We start from the raw sequence: 20,065 nt of genomic DNA on the forward strand, positions 1-20,065 counted from the left end.
ACCTGTTAACGAGAAAGAAAGAGAGAGAAAGAGGGAAGAATAAAAGTGAGAAAGAAAGAGAAAGAGAGAGAGAGAGAGAGAGAGAGAGAAAGAAAGAGATTGAAGAAGAAAAGAGAAGGTAGAGAAAGACCTAGTTTAGTATTCTCGCCCAAGGTCTATCCAAGAGAAAAACAACGTCCGTTATTTCGCAACCCTAGAAAAGCAAAGTTGTCTTCTATCTCACTTTCTTTTTTTTTTTTTTTTTTTTTTTTTTACTTTATAATCATCTCTCTCTTTCTCTTTCTGTCTATCTGTCTTTCTCTTTTTCACTATTCTTCCCTTTACCACTCTAATTTCTTCCCATTTTCCCTTAGCTATCTAATTATACTTAACCTCCGGTTCTTCAACCTTTTACAAGCTACTTACGCAGTCGCTCTACAATCTCAAATGTAATTCTCAATCTTTAAACGTGTTGTAAGTAAACCTTTTAACGTCGAGAACGACGAAAGCATTGAAAATTTAACAACGGACCATCGAGAGACTCGAAGAAATTTCATTTGCTAATCGATTATAGAAGGATATTTCGCGTCTGGCCAATTCTACCGTGGATCGCTACGCTTTCGATCAAAATTTTACTTCTTACTCTTTTTCGAGTATAGATTTTTTTTTTATATATGTATATATATATATATATATATATATATATATATAATAATCTCTTAGCTTTATCACGTTCTTATATCCTTGAATCTTCCTTTTTTTTTTTTTTATTTCCTTTCTTTACTTTTTTCTTTTTTTTCTTTTTCTTTTTCGATGAACGACGAAAATGAAATGATGCTCGATGGATAAACGCGTTCAACCTTTCGATCATGAAATAAAGATCATTTTATTTAAATCTGATTTAATTGAATCTAATTAATAATCGAAAATATGATCTTAAACATCGATCGTAATTCGATTTATTTATATATATATATATATTTTTTTTTTTTTTAGGTACATCCTGTAGACTCGCCAACAAGAAACGGAGTAGACGGAATTCGATTGCACGGTGGATCCAGTGGTGTTGATCGTGGTGTTGGTGGTGTTGGTGGTGGTGGTGGTGGTGGCGGGTACGCTGGAACGGTGACCACCTCTTCCGGTACGTCCGGTGGTACCGGAAGCGTGAATCTTTCTTCTCCGGAAAGTGCCTACAGTACCGGATACTCGACGGACGGTACGTCGCCCGGTACGAGCTTTCCGCCCGAGTATTACATCAATATCAGGACGGGCACGCATTATTTTCAAAGTAACAATAAAGGTAGGGCGCAGGGAAATGCGGGGAGGATCGACGACAGAACGAACGAGTCTACGAACAAATCCTCGAACATGACCGGTGACAATAGTAAGCAGCCAAAGGATGTACGTACGAGCACCCCGGCCAAGCTCAACGCGCTTGTAAGTAATCTATTGTTTTTTTTTTTTTCTAATTTTCTATTTTTTTCCCCTCCTTTTTCTTTTCTTTTCGACGTATAAGATAAAAATTAGATATATATATATAAAAAAAAAAAAAAGAAAAAAGAAAAGAAAGACAATTTTAATAAGATTTAATTAAATGTTCGAATTACATTTCTCAAAAGATTGTTTATTATAATTTTCACAAAATTATATTTTATTATAAAAAATAATATATATAAATATAAATACATATAAATAATAGATATGTTATATATGTCTCTTACAATATATACATACACACACACACACACACACACACACACACACACACGTGTGTGTGTGTGTGTATTATCAAAAAAAATTTTTCAGGATATCATCTCAGGTACTGTAACGATGGCCTCTCGATTCCATATAACGACACGGAAGTAGCAAAGTTTTCTTTTGAATTCCCTTTTGACGTGATAGACAAGAGACGAAGTGTTCGCGTTCGTCGTAGCGAGATTAGCATCGTTTCACGAAACCACCAGCTTTTACCCCTTTGGTGATTCTCCTCCCTTCTTCTTCGTCTTCTCTTAGAGATTCTTGTGATGCTTTGACGTCTCGGGTTCAACGACATCTCACCTCTCTCTCTCTCTCTCTCTCTCTCTCTCTCTCTCTCTCTCTCTCTCTCTCTCTCTTTCTTTCTCCCTCTCCCTTTTTTACCTTGCACAAACCAAAACTTATACATTTTAGAACGAAACTTCTCACGGTTCAATAGACGAGAGAGCTCAGAGTTACTACTAGTTCAGTTTCCCACGAATGCCAAACGCCGATTTTGGCGATAACGAGCGATTCGCGAGAGAACGGATCATTAACGTTAACGCGAGAAGCACGAGAATAGTTCTCTGACGTTTGGAAGTGAAATCGATTTCGGAAAGGTCTACGAACAATAGTTCTACTTTCCTCTTTCTTCTTCTTCTTCTTCTTCTTCTTCATCTTTTTTTCTTTCTTTCTTTTTTTTTAATTTGCTTTTCTTTTCTTTTTCTCGTTTACTTTTTTTTTCGTCGTGTGTTTGCGTGCATCCTTTCTATCTTCGTAAATATATTACTATAATATCTATAGAATTTCATTAATAATATCAATAATAATATTTTAACAACGTAACAAATATTACAAAAATATATAACAATATTATTAATAATAATATCAATACATAACATTATAATAACGAAGGAATAAATCAATCACGAATCACGAGGCAAGTATACTTAAAAAGGCGATACTTACTTACTTTCTTACTTACTTACACCTTCGAGTGGAGAAATTCAATTTATCGAAGAACAAAAGTGTTGGAAATGAGTAGGGATGAACGAGAGTGAATCGAAAGACGATTATAAAAAAGAAAAAAAAAAGAAAGAGAGAAGAAAAAAGAAAACAAAACTGTATTCTCATATTGTCGTCGATCAATCGAGCGATGCAGTGCGAAATATTTTTTTGCTTCCTCTCTCTCTCTCTCTCTCTTTCTTTATTTCTTTATTTTTCTCTTTCTAAAGTCAAGGACCGACGAATTCAACACTCACTCCAGAAAGGATTTCTCTTCGTCCTCGTTCATTCTTTTTAGTGTGGTAGGTCCATCCGCGTTCCATCGTCTGGTACAATACAATCGAACGGACGTTTTCGCGGAAGCGCTTAAACGAGCGGTCGACGGAAAAGCATTATTGAGTTTTCCTCCAACCCTCTCTCTCTCTTCTCTCTCTCTCTCTTCTCTCTTCTCTATTTTTCCCTTTCTCGTTCCTCTTCCGCAGTCACTCCCTTTAAACCGCACCCCTTATTCTCGAGAAACGCTCGTCGTCCTCTGTGTGCTTAGAAAGGAATGAAAAATGAACTGAACGCGTTCCCTCTCCTACCCTCTTCTTCTAGTATACCAATCGATTTGCTTTCGCAAGGCAAACTCCATATACCGTTCTCGAGATAGGCACGTTTCACAAATTAATCCTCGTTAGCAAATTAATGGGAAACTCTTCCTCGATATTCATCCATATAGTTTGTTTTATGTACGTATACTTTAATTTTCTTTTTATTTATTTATTTTTTTTTTATTTTTATTTATTTATTTATTTATTTATTTATTTTTTTTTTTCTGATCGGAGTAAACGTTTGAAGTAAGATTTCAATGGTTAAATTAAATTTTTAAAGAACGAGTCGGCAAAGATTGAAAAGGAAGCAAAGTAATGTATCAAAGAATTTTGAAAATCTTCTTTGATATTCATATAATTTATTTTATATATATGCTTTAACTTTTTTTTTTTTTTTTTTTTTTTTTTTAATAATAGTTAAATTAAACTCTTAAAGAACGAGTGAACAAAGATTGAGAAGGAAGCAAAGTAATGTATCAAAGGATTTTGAAAATCTTTCTCGATATACATCCATATAATTTGTTTTATACACACACACTTCAATTTTTTAATTCTTTTTTTTTTTTTTCTAATCGGAGTAAACGTTTGAAGTAAAATTTCAATCTGATTAATAGTAAAGTTAAACTTTTAAAGAACGAGTGAACAAAGATTGAGAAGGAAGCAAAGTAATGTATCAAAGAATTTGAATATTTAATGAAATGTGATGGAAACGTTAGTTCTTAAATTACATCGAAAGAAATATTTTGCAGAGCGCCGAAGCTACGATCAATCATGGATCGAAACAACAACTAAAGCAACAACAACAACAACAACAACAACAACCACAGACTCCGCAAAGACAGCAAGAAAATTCTCATCGAAGAACGGAATCCTTCTCAGCTGATTCCTCCAGGAATAATCTTCCTGTACCATCCTCGATACCTCCCCCACTTGTCTCACCAACCGTACAATCACCTCGCGAACGATCACGAATAAGAACGAATCCGTGGTTGTCGGCAAACTCTTCTGGTTCCAGCACGACCGGCTTTAAATCTAGGTTAACACTCGATGAAACCAGCAGTAGTTCGGGTCTAAAGCTGACTGAATCATCCGGTAGTGCCAGTGACGTCAATGTTAACAGCGCGAGAGAGAGTCTAACAAAGAGGGAACATCGTCAAGAGAGTCTCAGCGCTGGACGTAGTCCGTTAGTAATCGAAAAATTGAAATTTTCTGTTGAAAATATTTTCGTAATTTTTCTTTTCTTTCCTCGTTATTGTAATATAATCAATTTCAAAAGTCGATCGATCGATCTCGCCGATCTTTTTTTCTTACGAGAGAAATAGAAATGATTGAGAACCTTTGTCGAGAATAATTTGTTTTCTTTGTATCTTTATCTTTCTTTTTTTCTTTCTTCTTCCTCGCAAATATAACAGCAATGATATATCGATGGATCGTGCAAACGGCAGATAATAATTCTCGATTCAATTTCAATGGAATATATCGTTTTGAAATTCGCGTGAAAGATATCGAATGAAAGCTGGCCGATCGATAATATGCTCCCTGTTATATGGATAGTCAACGCAAATAGCAAATACGTTCTGGGTTGAGCTTGCGGACGATGTTGACATCAAAGGAAACGACGATGAACAATGTGGAGGATGTAAACGTGTTTTCAAAAGTTTCATCGTGTCAACGGTAAATGTAGGTGGTAGTTGGTTAGATAGAAATATATATATATGAAAATAGAGTCAACTTAAAGCGGAAGAGTCGTTTCAAGCGGATGAAGACTATTTTCTTTTTTCTTTTTTTAACGCGAAATGATTTGAAACGTTTGCGAAAGAAAGAAAGAAAGAAAGAAAGAAAGAAAGTAAGAAAGAAAGAAAACGATCGACGAAATAAGAATTTTAAATAGAATCTTGAATAAATCGTCGGATCGAATATAGAAGCAAAAAGCCAGTAGCAACTCCTCTACCTTTCTGACTTGTTACACTGTATTACGTTCGATGATGTATGGAAAGATTGACGACCATCTTGCTTGATATCATCCCTAGCAAAAGATTTCCTCAAGATGCGTCTAAAAAAAGTGTGTGTGTCACGTGGCATCGTCCCTGCTATCTCGATCTCTCAAGTCCTTTTTTGGAGTAACACTCGAGCCTTCCAACAAATATTTACTTTTCATCGTTGAACGAAAGAGGAGGATAATATATAGTAGGTATCGGATAAGATCGAAGGAGAAAGGGACAAGGACGTATAATATATATATATATATATATACGGACGATATATAAGGATATTAAACAAGATCGTCGTTCGTTGGTGATTCAATGAAAACCATTTTAACCAGAGATCGTTTTATTCCTAGGATAAATCAAAATTGGAGGATTTTGCCTGGTATGGATATAAGACCTAAGATACCATTGGCTATGCAACGTCGTACAAGTAGCAGTAGCTCATCAGGATCGTCGGTAACTCGAAGTGCTCGTTCATCCGAGGACGACATAACTTTGAACGAAATGATGGGGAAATTCGACGAGAGTTATGTTTACGAGAAAGAGACGGATATATTGTCGGATAGCGACCCAACCGATTGCGAGGATTACATAGATTCTTTGTCGGACGTTGATACAGGTCAGGACGGTGGCGATGAGAACGATCCTTTCGAAAACGATTTCGATTACATCGACAATGGTTCCTTCCTCGATTTAGATAATCTCGAATGTTCTTCTAATTTTCCTAATACCGGTCACTGTACTTATTTCACGTTTACGAGCGAGCTCAGTAGACGTGGTACAAGATTGAGAGAATCCTTCTTGAAACGAAGAAACAAGGACGAGATTCTTCCTCAAAGGTATATCAATTGTAACGTTAAATCAATTGGCGATATCAGGCGAACTAATCAAAAAAGAAAAAAAAGAATTATCAGGATCGATCGATTTATAATTCGTTGTCGAGACAACAACGAATTATCAACGAGGATTGTATGTTCGATGATAAACGCGATAATTCACGATTATCATTTCATTTGTATTTTTTAGGACGATCAGTATGAGGAACGCGGCTAAGAGACAAAGTATTCGATATAAAAAGACGGAAGAGAAACAACAGGGTGGCGATAAACGTAAAAAGAGAATATCTCAACGTAGGAAACCAAACATGGAGAAGTTCGACGACGAGACAGCGAATTTGAATCGAGTATTGGTCGAGAGAATGTTGCTGAAGAATTCTGGATTTAATCAGGGTAGTAGAAGCGTAGGTGGTACGCCTATATGCCTTCGTCGTAAGAAACACGACGTTAATAAAAATCTTTCGCCGATGAGATCGAACGATAATAATCAATCGATGATGCAGCCTACGATCGTCGAAAACGAGGTCGTCAAAAGACGTTCGAATTCGGTATTATTATTATTATTATTATTATTATTATTATCATCATTATCATCATCATTTTTTTACAATAAATTAAATAATACAAAAGTATGAATGCATTGATTTGGTCAATGTCATCCGATTCGATCGTTTTATTTGAACAGGTGAGTTACGTAAATGGGAACATAGTGAGAAGACAGGTCACTGGGAACACATACATGACGACGTTCGCGTCTGAAATAGCTCTGATCGAAGCAGACAAGGAAGCCGACAGGAAGTATCGCGAGTTGATTATGGAAGCTGAAAATATCTTGGTAAATATGCAAAAGAATCAAAACTCCTTGCCGATCGTACCGTCGCCATCGAGAAAGTTTCACAATGGTCTGGCTAACAAGCGTGTCGAGCTGATCAAGAACACGGAATTGAACATCGAGCTTGCCTTATCCAAAAGTAGAAATTCTCAACCGGAATTGCAGAGTGGTAGTATAAGGGATATAGAACATACCAGTCCAAAGAGACAATTCACGCAGCCATGTTCGCCCGTTCATCGTTTTATGGAAAGAAATTCGGCTGGAAACGTATCTAGAGACGTTCCCTTTAAACAGGACGTCGCAAATTGTCCCGATTCACCTTACGTATCTAGAAGAACGCCTCAGGGTTCACCTAACAGAAATCTCGTTCATTCTTCAACCCGTGTACGTGGTAGTATTTGTCCTACTACCGGTGTAAAGGACAACGGGCGTCCTCGAGTTATCTTGAATTGCAACGGAGTAGGACAATCTACGGTTGAAACGAACGATTGTCAAACCTCTCAAGGTTCCACTTTCCCTGGCAATAAAGCGACACAGCTTCTTCCTCAACACCACAGAGATTCGAGATTAACTATGGACAATAGGAAGGACTCGAGAGTCTCAATATCGTCGACCAAGGAGGAGGAGGAGGAGGAGGAAGAGGAGGAGGAGGATGGCGTGACGTCGAGCTCGTCGGATTCCGAGGAGAAATGCGACGTTAGGCGGAGACCACCTCTGATGACGTTCAGGTTGAAATTTTATCTATGAACAATCTATATTATATTTTCTATCGAATTAATTGTAAAGAATTTACGTAGGACAATTATATATGGAAAATAAGTCTTACCTTGTGTTTGATATATTTTTTCTTTTTTTTTTTTTTTTTTTTTTTCTCTTCTGTTTCTTATTACAGATCAATCGACATGGGCCCGATCAAAGAAGGTTCTTCTTACTGTCCTCAAAGTGAACCGGTTAAAAGGAAGGTTTATGCTGGTAGTGCGACTTACGGTAGAATACAAAAGACATTAGGTCATCATCAAGTGTTATTAAGAAATTCTGATGGCGATACGGCCACCGATGATACCGGTGAGCCAACTTCAAATCTTTTCCAAAACTACGCTCTACCATATCCAAGAAGATCCTTTTTAAACTCGTTCGTATCACTGGATTCAGATGATTCTCGAAGATCCTTGAAGGAGAAAGTAGCGCAACTACGTCAAGAGCGTTTGGCGGCTGAAGCGAACGCTAACGTTCAAGACTCTCAACTATTTCAACAACAACTTACTCAACTACGAAGACAAATGTTGATGCAAACTATAGAAGGTTTAAAACGTAGTCTCGAAGATCAATCGGCTACGTTAAAACAAACGTGTTTGGAACCGGTATTGTCTGATGAATTACCTTGAAGTTAGCTAACTCGATATTTATCAATCTATCGTTTAAAGAGAATCAACCACCGAATCATCTCACCTTCGCACGAGAAAAGCTGTGTTTCTTCTTCTCTTTAACGATCATTATAATCACGTGTTTCGACTATGAAACAAGTACATGGTATTCACTGATTTAAACTATCATGGCACATCTATTACTTTACGTGCAACGTGATCATGACTGACGAATTTACAGAAAATTATTATACTGCTCGTTGAGTAAGATAAAAAGAAAGATAAGCAAGAAAAGAGAGTAGTATATATATATATATATATTCGTGAAAAATACTCAAGTTTTAACTAGATAGGTAGATCATCGATTGATAATTTATTTAAAAAAGAGAGAGAAAAAAAAAAGAAAGAAAAAAAAGGAAAAAAAAAAGAAAAGAAAACTGATTGACGATGGAGAGAGAGAGTCTGCTGTAAGTATTTTTCAGGAATATTCTCAACACCGAATTTCGTTTGCGTATTTTTACCATCGAATTTATAATACGTAATGTCATTTCGCCGAAGATCAAAAAGGGATCTAGGAGGCAGAGATCGATGGAAGCAAAAGTATAGCTGAATTACTACCAAGAATGGCTGACACATGTTGCGCAAACGAATCTATGTATTTTTCTGCCTGTCTAACGTGGTAAGACATTCGTAATTGAAGATGTTGCATATTTTTTTTTTTTTTTTTTTTTTTAGGAATCATTCTCGTTGTCTATACGATTCAAACGACGCTTCAAGTATTCCCCCCCTTTTTTTTTTCTTTTTGTTTATTTATTTTTTTATTTTTTGTTTTTAATGATAAAATTATATATATATATATATATATATTCTACTTTTGTTCATTGACAATTCGAAATAGGTATTCCACACTTTGTCGCAGTGACGTTTTAGCAAAGTGTTCACATTCGTAGGAAATATTAATAATATTTCAATTGGGATCTTCCATGATTAGGTTTCCTCAACTATAGTGTGTTCAGATAAAAAGGAGAAGTAAAATTCTAATAAATTTGTAGAAATCTTTGGACTTTGTCTTTGACGGGCCTATTCGGAGGTGTCGCTTTAATCTTTAACACAAGCTTGATAAGAAAATTCTAAAAGTCGTCAGAAAAAAAATAAACACGAATAAGTACTAAACGAATATTTAAAAAAAAAAAAAAAAAAAAAAAAAAATGCATGTAGTCTATTCATATAGCAAATCTAGGAATTCACATCTAGCAGAAGCATAAACAGGTAGGTAATATGAAGGAACTATAATCGATTAGCTATTAGGAAATTCCTTAAATTGTGTACCCAATGAATATGGCCCAAATTTATCCCATAAAAAACTTGTTCTATCGCAGAGTAAACAGTACGCACATGCTATTGTTTGAATTTTCTTGCTTGTTAAGAGAAAGTAATTTTTTTTATCGATATACTTATTATCATGCAAATAGTTTTTCTATGAATCCTGGAAAGGATTAAGTTTTAATTAATTGATATTATTTTTCAGTGTACTGTACAAATGTGTATAGTATATAAAAAAAAAAAAAAAAGAAGAAGAAGAATGCTACCCGAAAATCTTTTTTTCTTTTTTACAGTGACTACATAGGTACATTATTTTTTACAAGTAGAGCTAAACGAAGTGGCGTATTGTAATTCATCAACATTACTCATAATGTTCCTATATCTACGAAATACATACCTTTAAAGAGTAATATCAGTTATCAGACTGACAAGATGACCATTGCTGTCGATAGAATAAGCGTACTTCCCATTACCATACCAAAGATGATAATCTAGCATAGTACTATAGAATTATTTAGTTTATTAAAAAATACTAAATGCGCATACACTAATAACATTGAATAATTCAAAATGATTATTAAAATGTTAATTTCAGATTATCGTAGAAAATGAATTATTTGTATTGTGTTAGAAGAATTTTAAATATTCGTGGTATACCAGAGTCAATTCTTAAGTGATTATTACAGTTCAAATTTTACTTATTAGGTAATAACATTTTTGCCAATTAAATGGCCTATCTTAATTTATACCGCTACATTCATGCGCGTTATAAAAATTATTGTTACTAATATCATTGTTCGAGTCTTATCTAGAACATATTACTAGGACATCTTAACTAGAACATTTACTATTAAGTACTGTTTGTTGTAATAAATCTAATAATACAGATACTCCGGTTGTTTCATACAAGAAAAAAAGAGCTGGTTCCATATTCTGTGTAAATGTGATATCTACTATAGCGGATATATAAAGATTTGACTCTGGTGATTCAAAGGATAAGAATATTTTCAGTCGCAGTGATATTTTTGTGAGAATAGACTGATAGAGTTATTTATTATTGTTAGATTAAAACATTTAGAAATGATTATTTACATGTGATTTATATGTTAAATCCCTTTAAGGGCAATGGAATGTAATGCGCACATGATATTTATTTGTGTTAGGTATTAGAAAACCATAGTAAAGAGAGACATTAGAAGAATATAGCGTTAGTAGAATTAGAGAGATAGGTAACCAATGATTAAAAAAATCTAGAATATTTCTTTAAATATTTCTTGTGATTTATTTCCGCATTTTGCAAAAACTTTTTTATTGTACATTGTACAACCAGTTGGAAGTTAGTCCCGATAATAAGAATGTTTTATGTTTCTAAGCTAGCTTAGATTATATGAAATAATTCAAACTTTTATACCTACAAACTGTACAGACTTAGTTTTTAATCAATGAAGATTATAATTTTACAACTACATGTCAAGAAGTTTAATACGTATAAATATAATTATTTTCATTAGTTGCATCGACACATTCCAGAAATATAGAACATTAGCACGTTATATCTACATTTAAAATTTCTATTTGAGATTCATTCATAATTTAAAAATAGTTAAAAATTTTTAATGTTAATTTGTGATCATAATTGCAGGCATTTGTTTTGGCAACAATTGGCAGGTTTGGACATATTCAGAGGAATAGCGAAATAATTGTTGCGAATGATATTTCCTGTGTATTGAGCCATTTATGAAATTAAATGGTTTTTTTATATGATTATGAATAAATTATATTATGTCGTTAGAGTTATGTGTCAATTTGTACGCTCACATACCCTTATAATCAGCATTAACATCATATAGTTCACATTTAAATTCAGCAGTAATTACTTGTACAATGCAATTATGTATGAGAAACAACAATGCACGTACTTATGCATTATGAAATTACTGCTTTATTCAAGGACTTTGTACATAGTTGATATAAACAATAATATACTTAAAGTAAGTAATTCCAATGTAATAATCTTTTGCGTTATTCCAAGTTGCTATTAGAAAATATGCATACTTTAAAAAGTATGATAATGAGTATAATTAATAAATGCGATCTAATAATTTTCAATCGGAAAAAGAATAGATATGACAATCGTGTAAACTTAATAAGTAATTAAAACAATAGGAAACTAATTGAGAACTAGTTTATATACATCTGTATGAATATATATCTTATTTAACTCTTTCAAATTTGTGCTCAATTTCGGTTATTCCAACAGGTTTCTTTATTTTCTCGCAATATTCAATCCATTCGTATTCATATAAATCAACATCTGTAAATTCCGTACCATTGTCAATAGCTTTTGCAATCCATCCTTCTCGTGCAGAAAAATCACAAGGTTCTAGTCCTCTACAATCTAATATAACGATTTTTTTAAATCTTCCTTGATCTTCAGCAGTAAACGATTTGATAGAATCTTCTACAATAGTCATAGAGTTCTCACGACCACAAAGCTTGCATTTAGCTAGAAAATGATTCACAGCATTCCCTTTTGTACTTGGGATAGAATCTTCTAAGGAAACAGAGCACCATTTCTTTGTTATTTCACCACAATTGCAACATTTGAATTTGAAGTACCAATTATGGCTTGATCCTGAAGATTTCAATTCTTCTATATTCTCCAACAATACTTTGATTTTCAATGCTATTTTAACCATGTTGCTTTCAACTGATTTAAAACTGATTTTTAAATTTTCCACACTGAGATTGAACTAATCACTCTGTCCTTTTCGTAGGTACAAAATTTTTCTAGCGCTTTTAATTTCTGTATTATCATTAAATTAAGTTCTGTCGTCCTCATTGACATTAACAAATATTTATAACGTGGTTCCAAATACATACTAGATAGCGCATGTGTATCAAATAAGGTTATGTCGTAGCGACAATTTCACTTCAGTAGTAGACAACGAGAAAGATGCTCGACAAGCGAATAAATATCGTTCTTTTTCTAAATTATTTTTGCATTTTGTCTACTGAAATTATTGCACAAGACATTTTAGGATGTGGAGGATTTTTAAAGAGCCACGCTGATATCGATTTTACAAAAGTTCACATTAAATTGTAAGTACACGTTTCGAGGTTATGACGTTGCATGGTATAGAATTAATTAAATAAGAAATTATTTAATTTATATATGTGTCAGGTATACTAAGACTGGTAGTTTAAAAGATGAGACAGAATGTGCTCCAAACACTGGATATTACTTTTTACCCCTTTATGATAAAGGAGAGTATATTTTAAAGGTATGCTACATCTTAATATCATCTCTTCGACATTTTAATTAAGAATATTTAACAGACAAGAATGTTTACTCTTAAATATATTAGGTAGATCCTCCTAGAGGTTGGAGTTTCGATCCCATGGAAGTATATTTAAATGTCGATGGTTTTACAGATATTTGTAGTCAAGGAAAGGATATTAATTTTACTTTCAAAGGTTTTGGAATCACAGGCAAAGTAATTGATTATACTTTAATCAATGATTCTATTCCAGAAATAATATATTGACAAATATATTAATCATTTATTATTATTAGGTAACAAGTTTTAATTCTTCGTTGGGTCCGAAAGACGTTACTGTGTCATTATATAATGCTAGTAATAAGGAAACCGTAGTTGGATCAACCAAGACTGCCGATAATGGAATATTTTATTTTACACCTATTCAACCAGGCAAATATATACTTGTTGCATCTCATCCTACGTATGTATTATATAATATAAATACGTTTATATTATATCGGAGAATATTATCTCTTTGTATTGATTAAGGTGGATGATAAAAAAAAATACAGTTGAAGTAACTGTACAAGAAGGTAACGCTGAACTTTCAGACGATAGTTTAGTAATATTTGGATACGATGTAAGAGGTCAAGTGACTAGTGAAAATGAACCAGTCAGTGGTGTATCCTTCATACTCTTTGGGGTAAGAAATATCGTTGATTATTTATTAAAATATAAGATATTAATATTTATCTAATTATACAGAATGGTGCAGCAAAGAATTGCGAAACTTCAGCAGTTAAAGGATTTGAATCGAAAAATCCACTTTGTCATGTTACCTCTGATAAAACTGGAAAATTTATTTTTCCTGCGTTGTCAACTGGTGATTACAAGCTTGTCCCACATTATCCTAGTGCTCACACTAAATTTGATGTTCAACCACCCGAATTATCATTCGAAGTTAGTCACAACAGTCTGACGTTGTCACAAGATTTTAAAGTGACTGGTTTTACGGTAACTGGTGTAGTTCGCATGTCAGTAGATGGCAAACCATTGGCAAGAGCAAAAATTATATTCGCCGGAAAAGAAGTAGCTGTAACAAATGAAAATGGGAAATATACAATAGATAATGTAAAAGCTGGACAATATACGTTGAAAGCAGAAGCTGGTTAGTAAAGACACGTAAATATTATTTATGAAAATTGTACTAAAAATATATTTATATTTAGATAATGTGCAGTTTGAGGAGAGAACTGTTAAAGTCTCTCCAAGTTCACCTGAATTGCCAGTTTTAATACCATTGATGTATAAAGTATGCGGGAAAGTTACATTATCTACAAAAGGAACTCTACATTTCCGTAAGATAGCTGTACAAAATATTGCTGCTACATTCCAAAAAGAAATTGATACTAATGAAAAGACTGGAGATTATTGTGTACATTTAAAGCCTGATAAATATCAATTAAGTGTAATCGTGAGTAACGAAGAAAAAACTAAAGGTTTACAGTAAGTACTATATATATATATGAATTTAAATTTGATTGGGTTTATAAAAAATTAACATTCTCGATTATTATAACAGATTCTTTCCTTTACAACAAACCATTGATGTATCATTTGAGACAATTAACAACATCAACTTTCTACAATTAAAAGCTCTTTTAACTGGCATGGTCAAATGTTTGCCAGGAATAGATTGCAGTCAAGCTTCGGTTACGCTTAAAGTACTCGATGGAGTTACGATAAAAACATCAACGACGAAAGGTGAGATTAAATAATAAGATATAAATTAATATTTTTATTTGCAATTGAGAATAACAAATGTAGATTAATGCCAAGGTAGTATCATTTATTTACAATACTTTCATTTAAAAAGTAAACAGCATGTATTCCTTATACTACCAGCATTAAATATATTTGTTATTAATATAATATTTAAGTTTAATGAATATTACTGTCTCTGTCTGTGAAGTTAATTTCTTTCATGCAGATGGCCAATATCAATTCTCCGATGTATTACCAGGACATTATGAAGTATTAGTAGACAACGATGTATTTTGTTGGAAAAATCCTAGTTACAGAATATCGATAACGTCTGAACGTGCTGAAGTACCTCCTTTCCAACAGACCGGTTTCTCAATGACTTTTATTTCTTCTCATGAAACAACGGTTGAATATGTTGTACCAGGTGAAACAAAAAAATCATCTTTAGTATTATCCAAAGGTAGTACAAGGCATTGCGTATCTAAGCCTGGAGAATATAGTTTTACACCCAAGGGTTGTCATGTATACGATAAAAAAACATTCGTTTGGGATACAAATAATTTATCCCCAATTATTTTATCATCCTCTGAACATCGTCATCAAGGAAATATTATAAGTTCTACCGCAGTGGATGGTGTAAAAGTTAAAATTGAAAGTTCAAATCATAATATCATGTGAGTGCATAAAAGATTATTTCCAAAGTAATTTGATTATCGATATCTTTAATTTAATACACGTTATATTGTTATAGGATTGGACCGCTTAAATATACAAAGAAAGGAGACGTTTTTAAGTACAATTTCGAATTTACAACGAAAACTGGTAATATATACATTATTACTCCTCTCTCGGATATTCTTTTATTTAATCCATCATCTGTCAAAGTTCTTGGAGTAAACGAATGTTATAATGACATTGCAACTTTCATCGGAGATTTAGGAAAGGTATAATTATTCTTCATATTAGATATAGCTTGTTGAAACAACAAGTAATAAAAAGAAAAAAAATATATATATATATATGTATGTATATCGTTTAGATCATAGCTGGAAAAATTTCACCTTCTTTGGAAGGTGTAACAATACAAATATTTGCAAATAATAAACAATCTCCTATGCATACGATAATTACAAAAAAAGAAGGGACATATAGTGTTGGCCCATTGGATGGGAAAATAGAATATAGGTACTTGTATATTTGTATAAAACATGTATCATTATATTTTCTTAAATTCTACTATATCAATTTTTTTAATTAGCGTTACAGCTGAGAAGGAAGGTTTTGTGATAACAGGACCAAATAATAATGGGATATTCTTAGCACGCAAATTAGCTGAAATTATAGTGCAAGTATATGATCAAGCGGATAAATCAACCTTGCAGGTAAACTAAAAATTGATTTTCTTGCAAATTATATCTTTTATATACCAATGAAAAATAGAACGTTTCTATCATATAAATAGGGCGTTCTACTTTCTCTTTCTGGTGGACAAAATTATCGTAAAAACAGTATGACGAGTGACGATGGGAAATTAATTTTTAATTCTTTATCACCCGGAGAATATTATCTCAGACCTATGATGAAGGAATATAGATTTGAGCCACCATCAAAAATGATCAACGTGGCCGAAGGTGCAACCGTTATGGTAAACTTATTTGGCAACAGAGTTGCATTTAGCGCTTATGGATCAGTCACGTCATTAAATGGAAAATCTGAAGCAGGATTATTAGTCGAAGCTCAAGGTCAAGCAGATTGTTCCAATCTTCAAGAAGAAGCGACTACCGAAGAGAATGGTACTTTTAGAATCAGAGGTCTTCAGCCATTGGTAAATATATAAAATTATTAAAAAAAAAAATAATAAAATAATAATAATAATAATAATAAATAATTATCCAATGTATAATATTAAAAATATTAATTTGTTATTTTTGTATATTAGTGCACATACGTTTTACGTTTGAAATCTAACGTGGAGGCAAATAATCATATACAACGTACGAGTCCTAGTTCGTTGATGATACAAACAGGAGAGGACATTCGTGGACTTAAATTAATCGCATTTCATCCAATTTCACGTACAGACGTTTCCGTTCACGTAGTGTCGGTACAATCAGAACATTACCGTACTTTAAAAGTGAAATTATGCAGAGAAGACATGCCGGATTCGCCTATACACATATCCAAATTGGATACACAACATTCTAGTAAAATTGGCACGTCATACAATGCAGGTTTCCTCATATATTTTCCACCTTTGCAAGCTGACAATAAGAAATACTTCATACAGTTGGAATCATCCTTATCTCCTAGCTTACATAAGTATAAAACAAATTCTGTTTATTTCGAAGCTAATTCGTCGTTCAAATATGTTAAATTAACGTTCAATGCTGAACGCAAAGTTGATCAAGGAGATATGAATCAAACGTCTATAGTAGCTTTACCATTTATAATGTTAATTACAGTAGCATTTTTAAATCGTGAAAAATTATGGAGCTGGCTAAATACATTGGTCGAAAGGTGGTCTAAACCATCACCGATTTCTAGAACACCTGTACAAGCGATTCCTATCGATCCAAGAGCGGATGATATTATTGTTGAACAAATAATGAATATTAATAAGAGGAAAACGAAGCTACGGAAAACATAACATTTAAAGGAAATTTTATTTCATTATTTTACACACGAATGACGTTCCAATTTATGGATCTCATTTTTGTTTCCGTTCGTTTCAACTTATGGATTAAATTATGTACACGGATTGTTTTAGCAATGGTCATCATTGTGAATTTTAATATATCACAGATATTTTGAATACTATTTATGCCATGTTTCTTTAGCGCATTTTTCATCGATTATAAGAGAATCTTAAAAGGCTTAATATATTATAAATATTTGATAATGTACATATATATTATATATATATGTGTGTATGTGTATATATATATATATATATATATATATATATATATGATCAAGTAAATACATAGAATAATTAAGATTCATGTTCTATATAAGTTACATAATATAGAACAATTATATATAAGAAGAAAAGGAAAAAGGATTGTATTAGATTATAAAATGTGTTTGTGATCGTTTGAAGTAAGAAAATTAAATTATATCAAATACAATGATGTTATATTTTACAGGTAAATATATATATATATATATATATATATATGTGTGTGTGTGACAAAAAAATTTACTATTTTTAAAGTTCAAAATATGTATATTTAGTAATACTATGATTTTTCTTAATGTTTTACATATATAATTGTATACATGATCCACCTGTGATACGACCCCGCAAGTCTTTTAATCGCCTCTTCTGTAAAATCACGATAATTTGCAGGTTTTCTTTTTTTTGTCTCACTCGTCGAAATTTAAGGAATGAAATATGCCTATAAAAGAAAAAGAAAAGAAAGAGAAGAAAACGTGTCATTGATATAAAATAAGAGATTAAAAATATTATAATTATTGTTTGACATACCAAAGGATTTGTCAAATACAAGCATCTATTAAAATTGTATGCTAATACGCATCTATCAGGACCAGCTGTAAATTACAACATACGTATAAAATTCATTCATATATATATATATATGTATGTATGTATGTATGAATGTATGTATGTATGTATATATACTTACTGACGTCACGACAATTGTCAATCATTTCTTGAGCCAAAGATTTCCATACTTCTGGTATAGACATTAAAATCATTTTGAAATTTAATTTACCATCCTTGGTGAACTGATAAAAAAAGATATAAGAGTATGATCGATCATATCATCGACATATTATCTGATTATTCAATATTAATATTTTAAATAACTCTCTTACCATATTAAACTTTTCCAATACGCATTTGAAGTAACAACCGAGTTTTGCATCTTCAGAAAAGTTTCCAATTTCTGCCTCGTCGATGATGTCTACGATTGAAACGATAAAAAAAAAAAAAAAGAAAAAAAAAAGAAAGAAAAAAAAAGAAAGAAAGAAAGAAGAAAAAAAAATATCTCTCGTTCGAAGCGAACGATCTTTCTCTTTTTTATAACAAAACAATTAATTCACTTTACATTGAAAATTTATTTGGATAACTTACCCTCCGTTAATCCAGTCTCAGCGAGACACTTTTTACGTTGAGGCGCAGTGATTTTTCTCAAATCGAGTTGAGCCTGACGTATGAAATAAAGGATACATATAAATGTCCAATAATAATATATAAAGATCATTCGTCTACTACAGCTTTACTTTTACCATTATCACCATAGAAATCAAAAAGAGAAAAGAAGAAAAGTCTCACCTCGACGAATGAATTTACAAAGATTGACGCGATCAAGATCAAATATATTCTTTTCATTTTGGATATTAAAGTGAAAAAAGAGAGAGAGAGAGAGAGAGAGAAATATTAATAGAGACGAACGTAATGGCAACGAAAAAAAATCGGAAACTGACACGAACGATGGAGTTTTATATACGATTTTTATCCAAAAAAGTGGGAGAGTTATTGCATAATGATATAATTAGAATTTTGCAGAAGCGAGATCTTTTTTTTTTTTTTTTTCAAACTGTTTGATAATCTTCGATTAAAAGTATAGAGCATTTAGGTGCTATTAAGAGGTGCTATTATATATACTCTAGGTATATAATAATCAGGTGTACGAGAGACTCGTTCAAGTGTTATTTCTTTTTTGTTTTCTCTTTTTTTTTTTTTTTTTTTTTTCTTTTCTTTTTCCTTTTTCATTGATATTATTATACTGGTAAATTATCCGTGATAAACGTTTGTTTTTTCCAAATTCGAGATCTGATATCTATGATCATTTTTAATTGTATCTTCGATTATCATGTAATAATAGTTTCTGATCGAAATTGTGTCTGATCAGTACACGTGCTCTACTACTTGCGTTAACTTTCATAGCAGAATATATGTTTCATATTCTTTTATAATAGAATATATGTTTCACATATGCGTATCACATATATACATACATACATACATATATATATGTATATATATATATATATAAATATATACGTACGAATTGCTGCTATTACCTCACGTTTATCACTTGATCGTTATAAGAGAATTTTCAATTTATCAACACGTGCCGGCCGTGTTCTACTTTGTATGCGAGTCCAGTTGACAATTGCTGACTACAACACACCGCGATTTGAAGAGACCGGTCTAGGTGACGATTTCTTTATCAAATCGATTATTATTAATGATCATGATCCGGCTCGATCCTCGAGATTGTATGACAGAATAACTCGTTCTTTCTTCTTGATCAAGCCTATCACTTCTTCTTCTTCTTCTATGTATGTATGTATGTATATATGTATGTATGTATGTATGTATGTATGTATGTATAATGTATACATATTTATAT

At 32.4% G+C, this 20,065-nt stretch overlaps 3 protein-coding genes across 4 annotated transcripts in view; 1 reads left to right on the forward strand and 2 right to left on the reverse strand.

Annotated features, from left to right (window-relative positions):
* The window catches only part of LOC122635600, a 58,212-nt gene extending 39,986 nt beyond the window's left edge, over nucleotides 1–18,226 (forward strand). Inside the window, exons 4-24 of the mRNA XM_043825982.1 lie at nucleotides 976–1,416; nucleotides 4,061–4,494; nucleotides 5,653–6,138; nucleotides 6,326–6,683; nucleotides 6,821–7,695; nucleotides 7,860–8,032; nucleotides 8,120–8,349; nucleotides 12,599–12,756; nucleotides 12,839–12,938; nucleotides 13,023–13,151; nucleotides 13,232–13,398; nucleotides 13,467–13,620; nucleotides 13,683–14,085; nucleotides 14,147–14,423; nucleotides 14,500–14,681; nucleotides 14,908–15,355; nucleotides 15,433–15,625; nucleotides 15,721–15,866; nucleotides 15,940–16,063; nucleotides 16,144–16,506; nucleotides 16,621–18,226. Coding sequence (XP_043681917.1) covers nucleotides 976–1,416; nucleotides 4,061–4,494; nucleotides 5,653–6,138; nucleotides 6,326–6,683; nucleotides 6,821–7,695; nucleotides 7,860–8,032; nucleotides 8,120–8,349; nucleotides 12,599–12,756; nucleotides 12,839–12,938; nucleotides 13,023–13,151; nucleotides 13,232–13,398; nucleotides 13,467–13,620; nucleotides 13,683–14,085; nucleotides 14,147–14,423; nucleotides 14,500–14,681; nucleotides 14,908–15,355; nucleotides 15,433–15,625; nucleotides 15,721–15,866; nucleotides 15,940–16,063; nucleotides 16,144–16,506; nucleotides 16,621–17,328 — 6,549 coding nt within the window. The 3' untranslated portion in view covers nucleotides 17,329–18,226. The remainder of the gene's footprint in view (nucleotides 1–975; nucleotides 1,417–4,060; nucleotides 4,495–5,652; nucleotides 6,139–6,325; nucleotides 6,684–6,820; nucleotides 7,696–7,859; nucleotides 8,033–8,119; nucleotides 8,350–12,598; nucleotides 12,757–12,838; nucleotides 12,939–13,022; nucleotides 13,152–13,231; nucleotides 13,399–13,466; nucleotides 13,621–13,682; nucleotides 14,086–14,146; nucleotides 14,424–14,499; nucleotides 14,682–14,907; nucleotides 15,356–15,432; nucleotides 15,626–15,720; nucleotides 15,867–15,939; nucleotides 16,064–16,143; nucleotides 16,507–16,620) is intronic.
* On the reverse strand, nucleotides 10,913–12,574 carry LOC122635477 (CXXC motif containing zinc binding protein). The gene has a single exon (XM_043825740.1). The coding sequence runs from the start codon at nucleotides 12,351–12,353 to the stop codon at nucleotides 11,868–11,870; it is 486 nt and encodes a 161-aa protein (XP_043681675.1). The 5' UTR covers nucleotides 12,354–12,574; the 3' UTR covers nucleotides 10,913–11,867.
* LOC122635476 (general odorant-binding protein 19d) lies at nucleotides 17,887–19,288 on the reverse strand. 2 transcript variants are annotated; one of them, XM_043825738.1, is made up of 6 exons: nucleotides 18,982–19,259; nucleotides 18,781–18,853; nucleotides 18,522–18,610; nucleotides 18,329–18,431; nucleotides 18,169–18,233; nucleotides 17,887–18,079 (listed from the first exon to the last, which is right to left on the reverse strand). In XM_043825738.1, the coding sequence occupies exons 1-6, from the start codon at nucleotides 19,036–19,038 to the stop codon at nucleotides 18,062–18,064; spliced, it is 405 nt and encodes a 134-aa protein (XP_043681673.1). In that variant the 5' UTR covers nucleotides 19,039–19,259; the 3' UTR covers nucleotides 17,887–18,061. The 2 variants fall into 2 exon arrangements, with proteins under 2 accessions (XP_043681673.1, XP_043681672.1); XM_043825737.1 differs by having other exon boundaries at nucleotides 17,887–18,233; nucleotides 18,982–19,288.
* Between the last annotated feature and the right edge of the window lie 777 nt (nucleotides 19,289–20,065).

Source organism: Vespula pensylvanica, chromosome 18 (assembly GCF_014466175.1).
Source record: "Vespula pensylvanica isolate Volc-1 chromosome 18, ASM1446617v1, whole genome shotgun sequence".
Taxonomy (NCBI): domain Eukaryota; kingdom Metazoa; phylum Arthropoda; class Insecta; order Hymenoptera; family Vespidae; genus Vespula; species Vespula pensylvanica.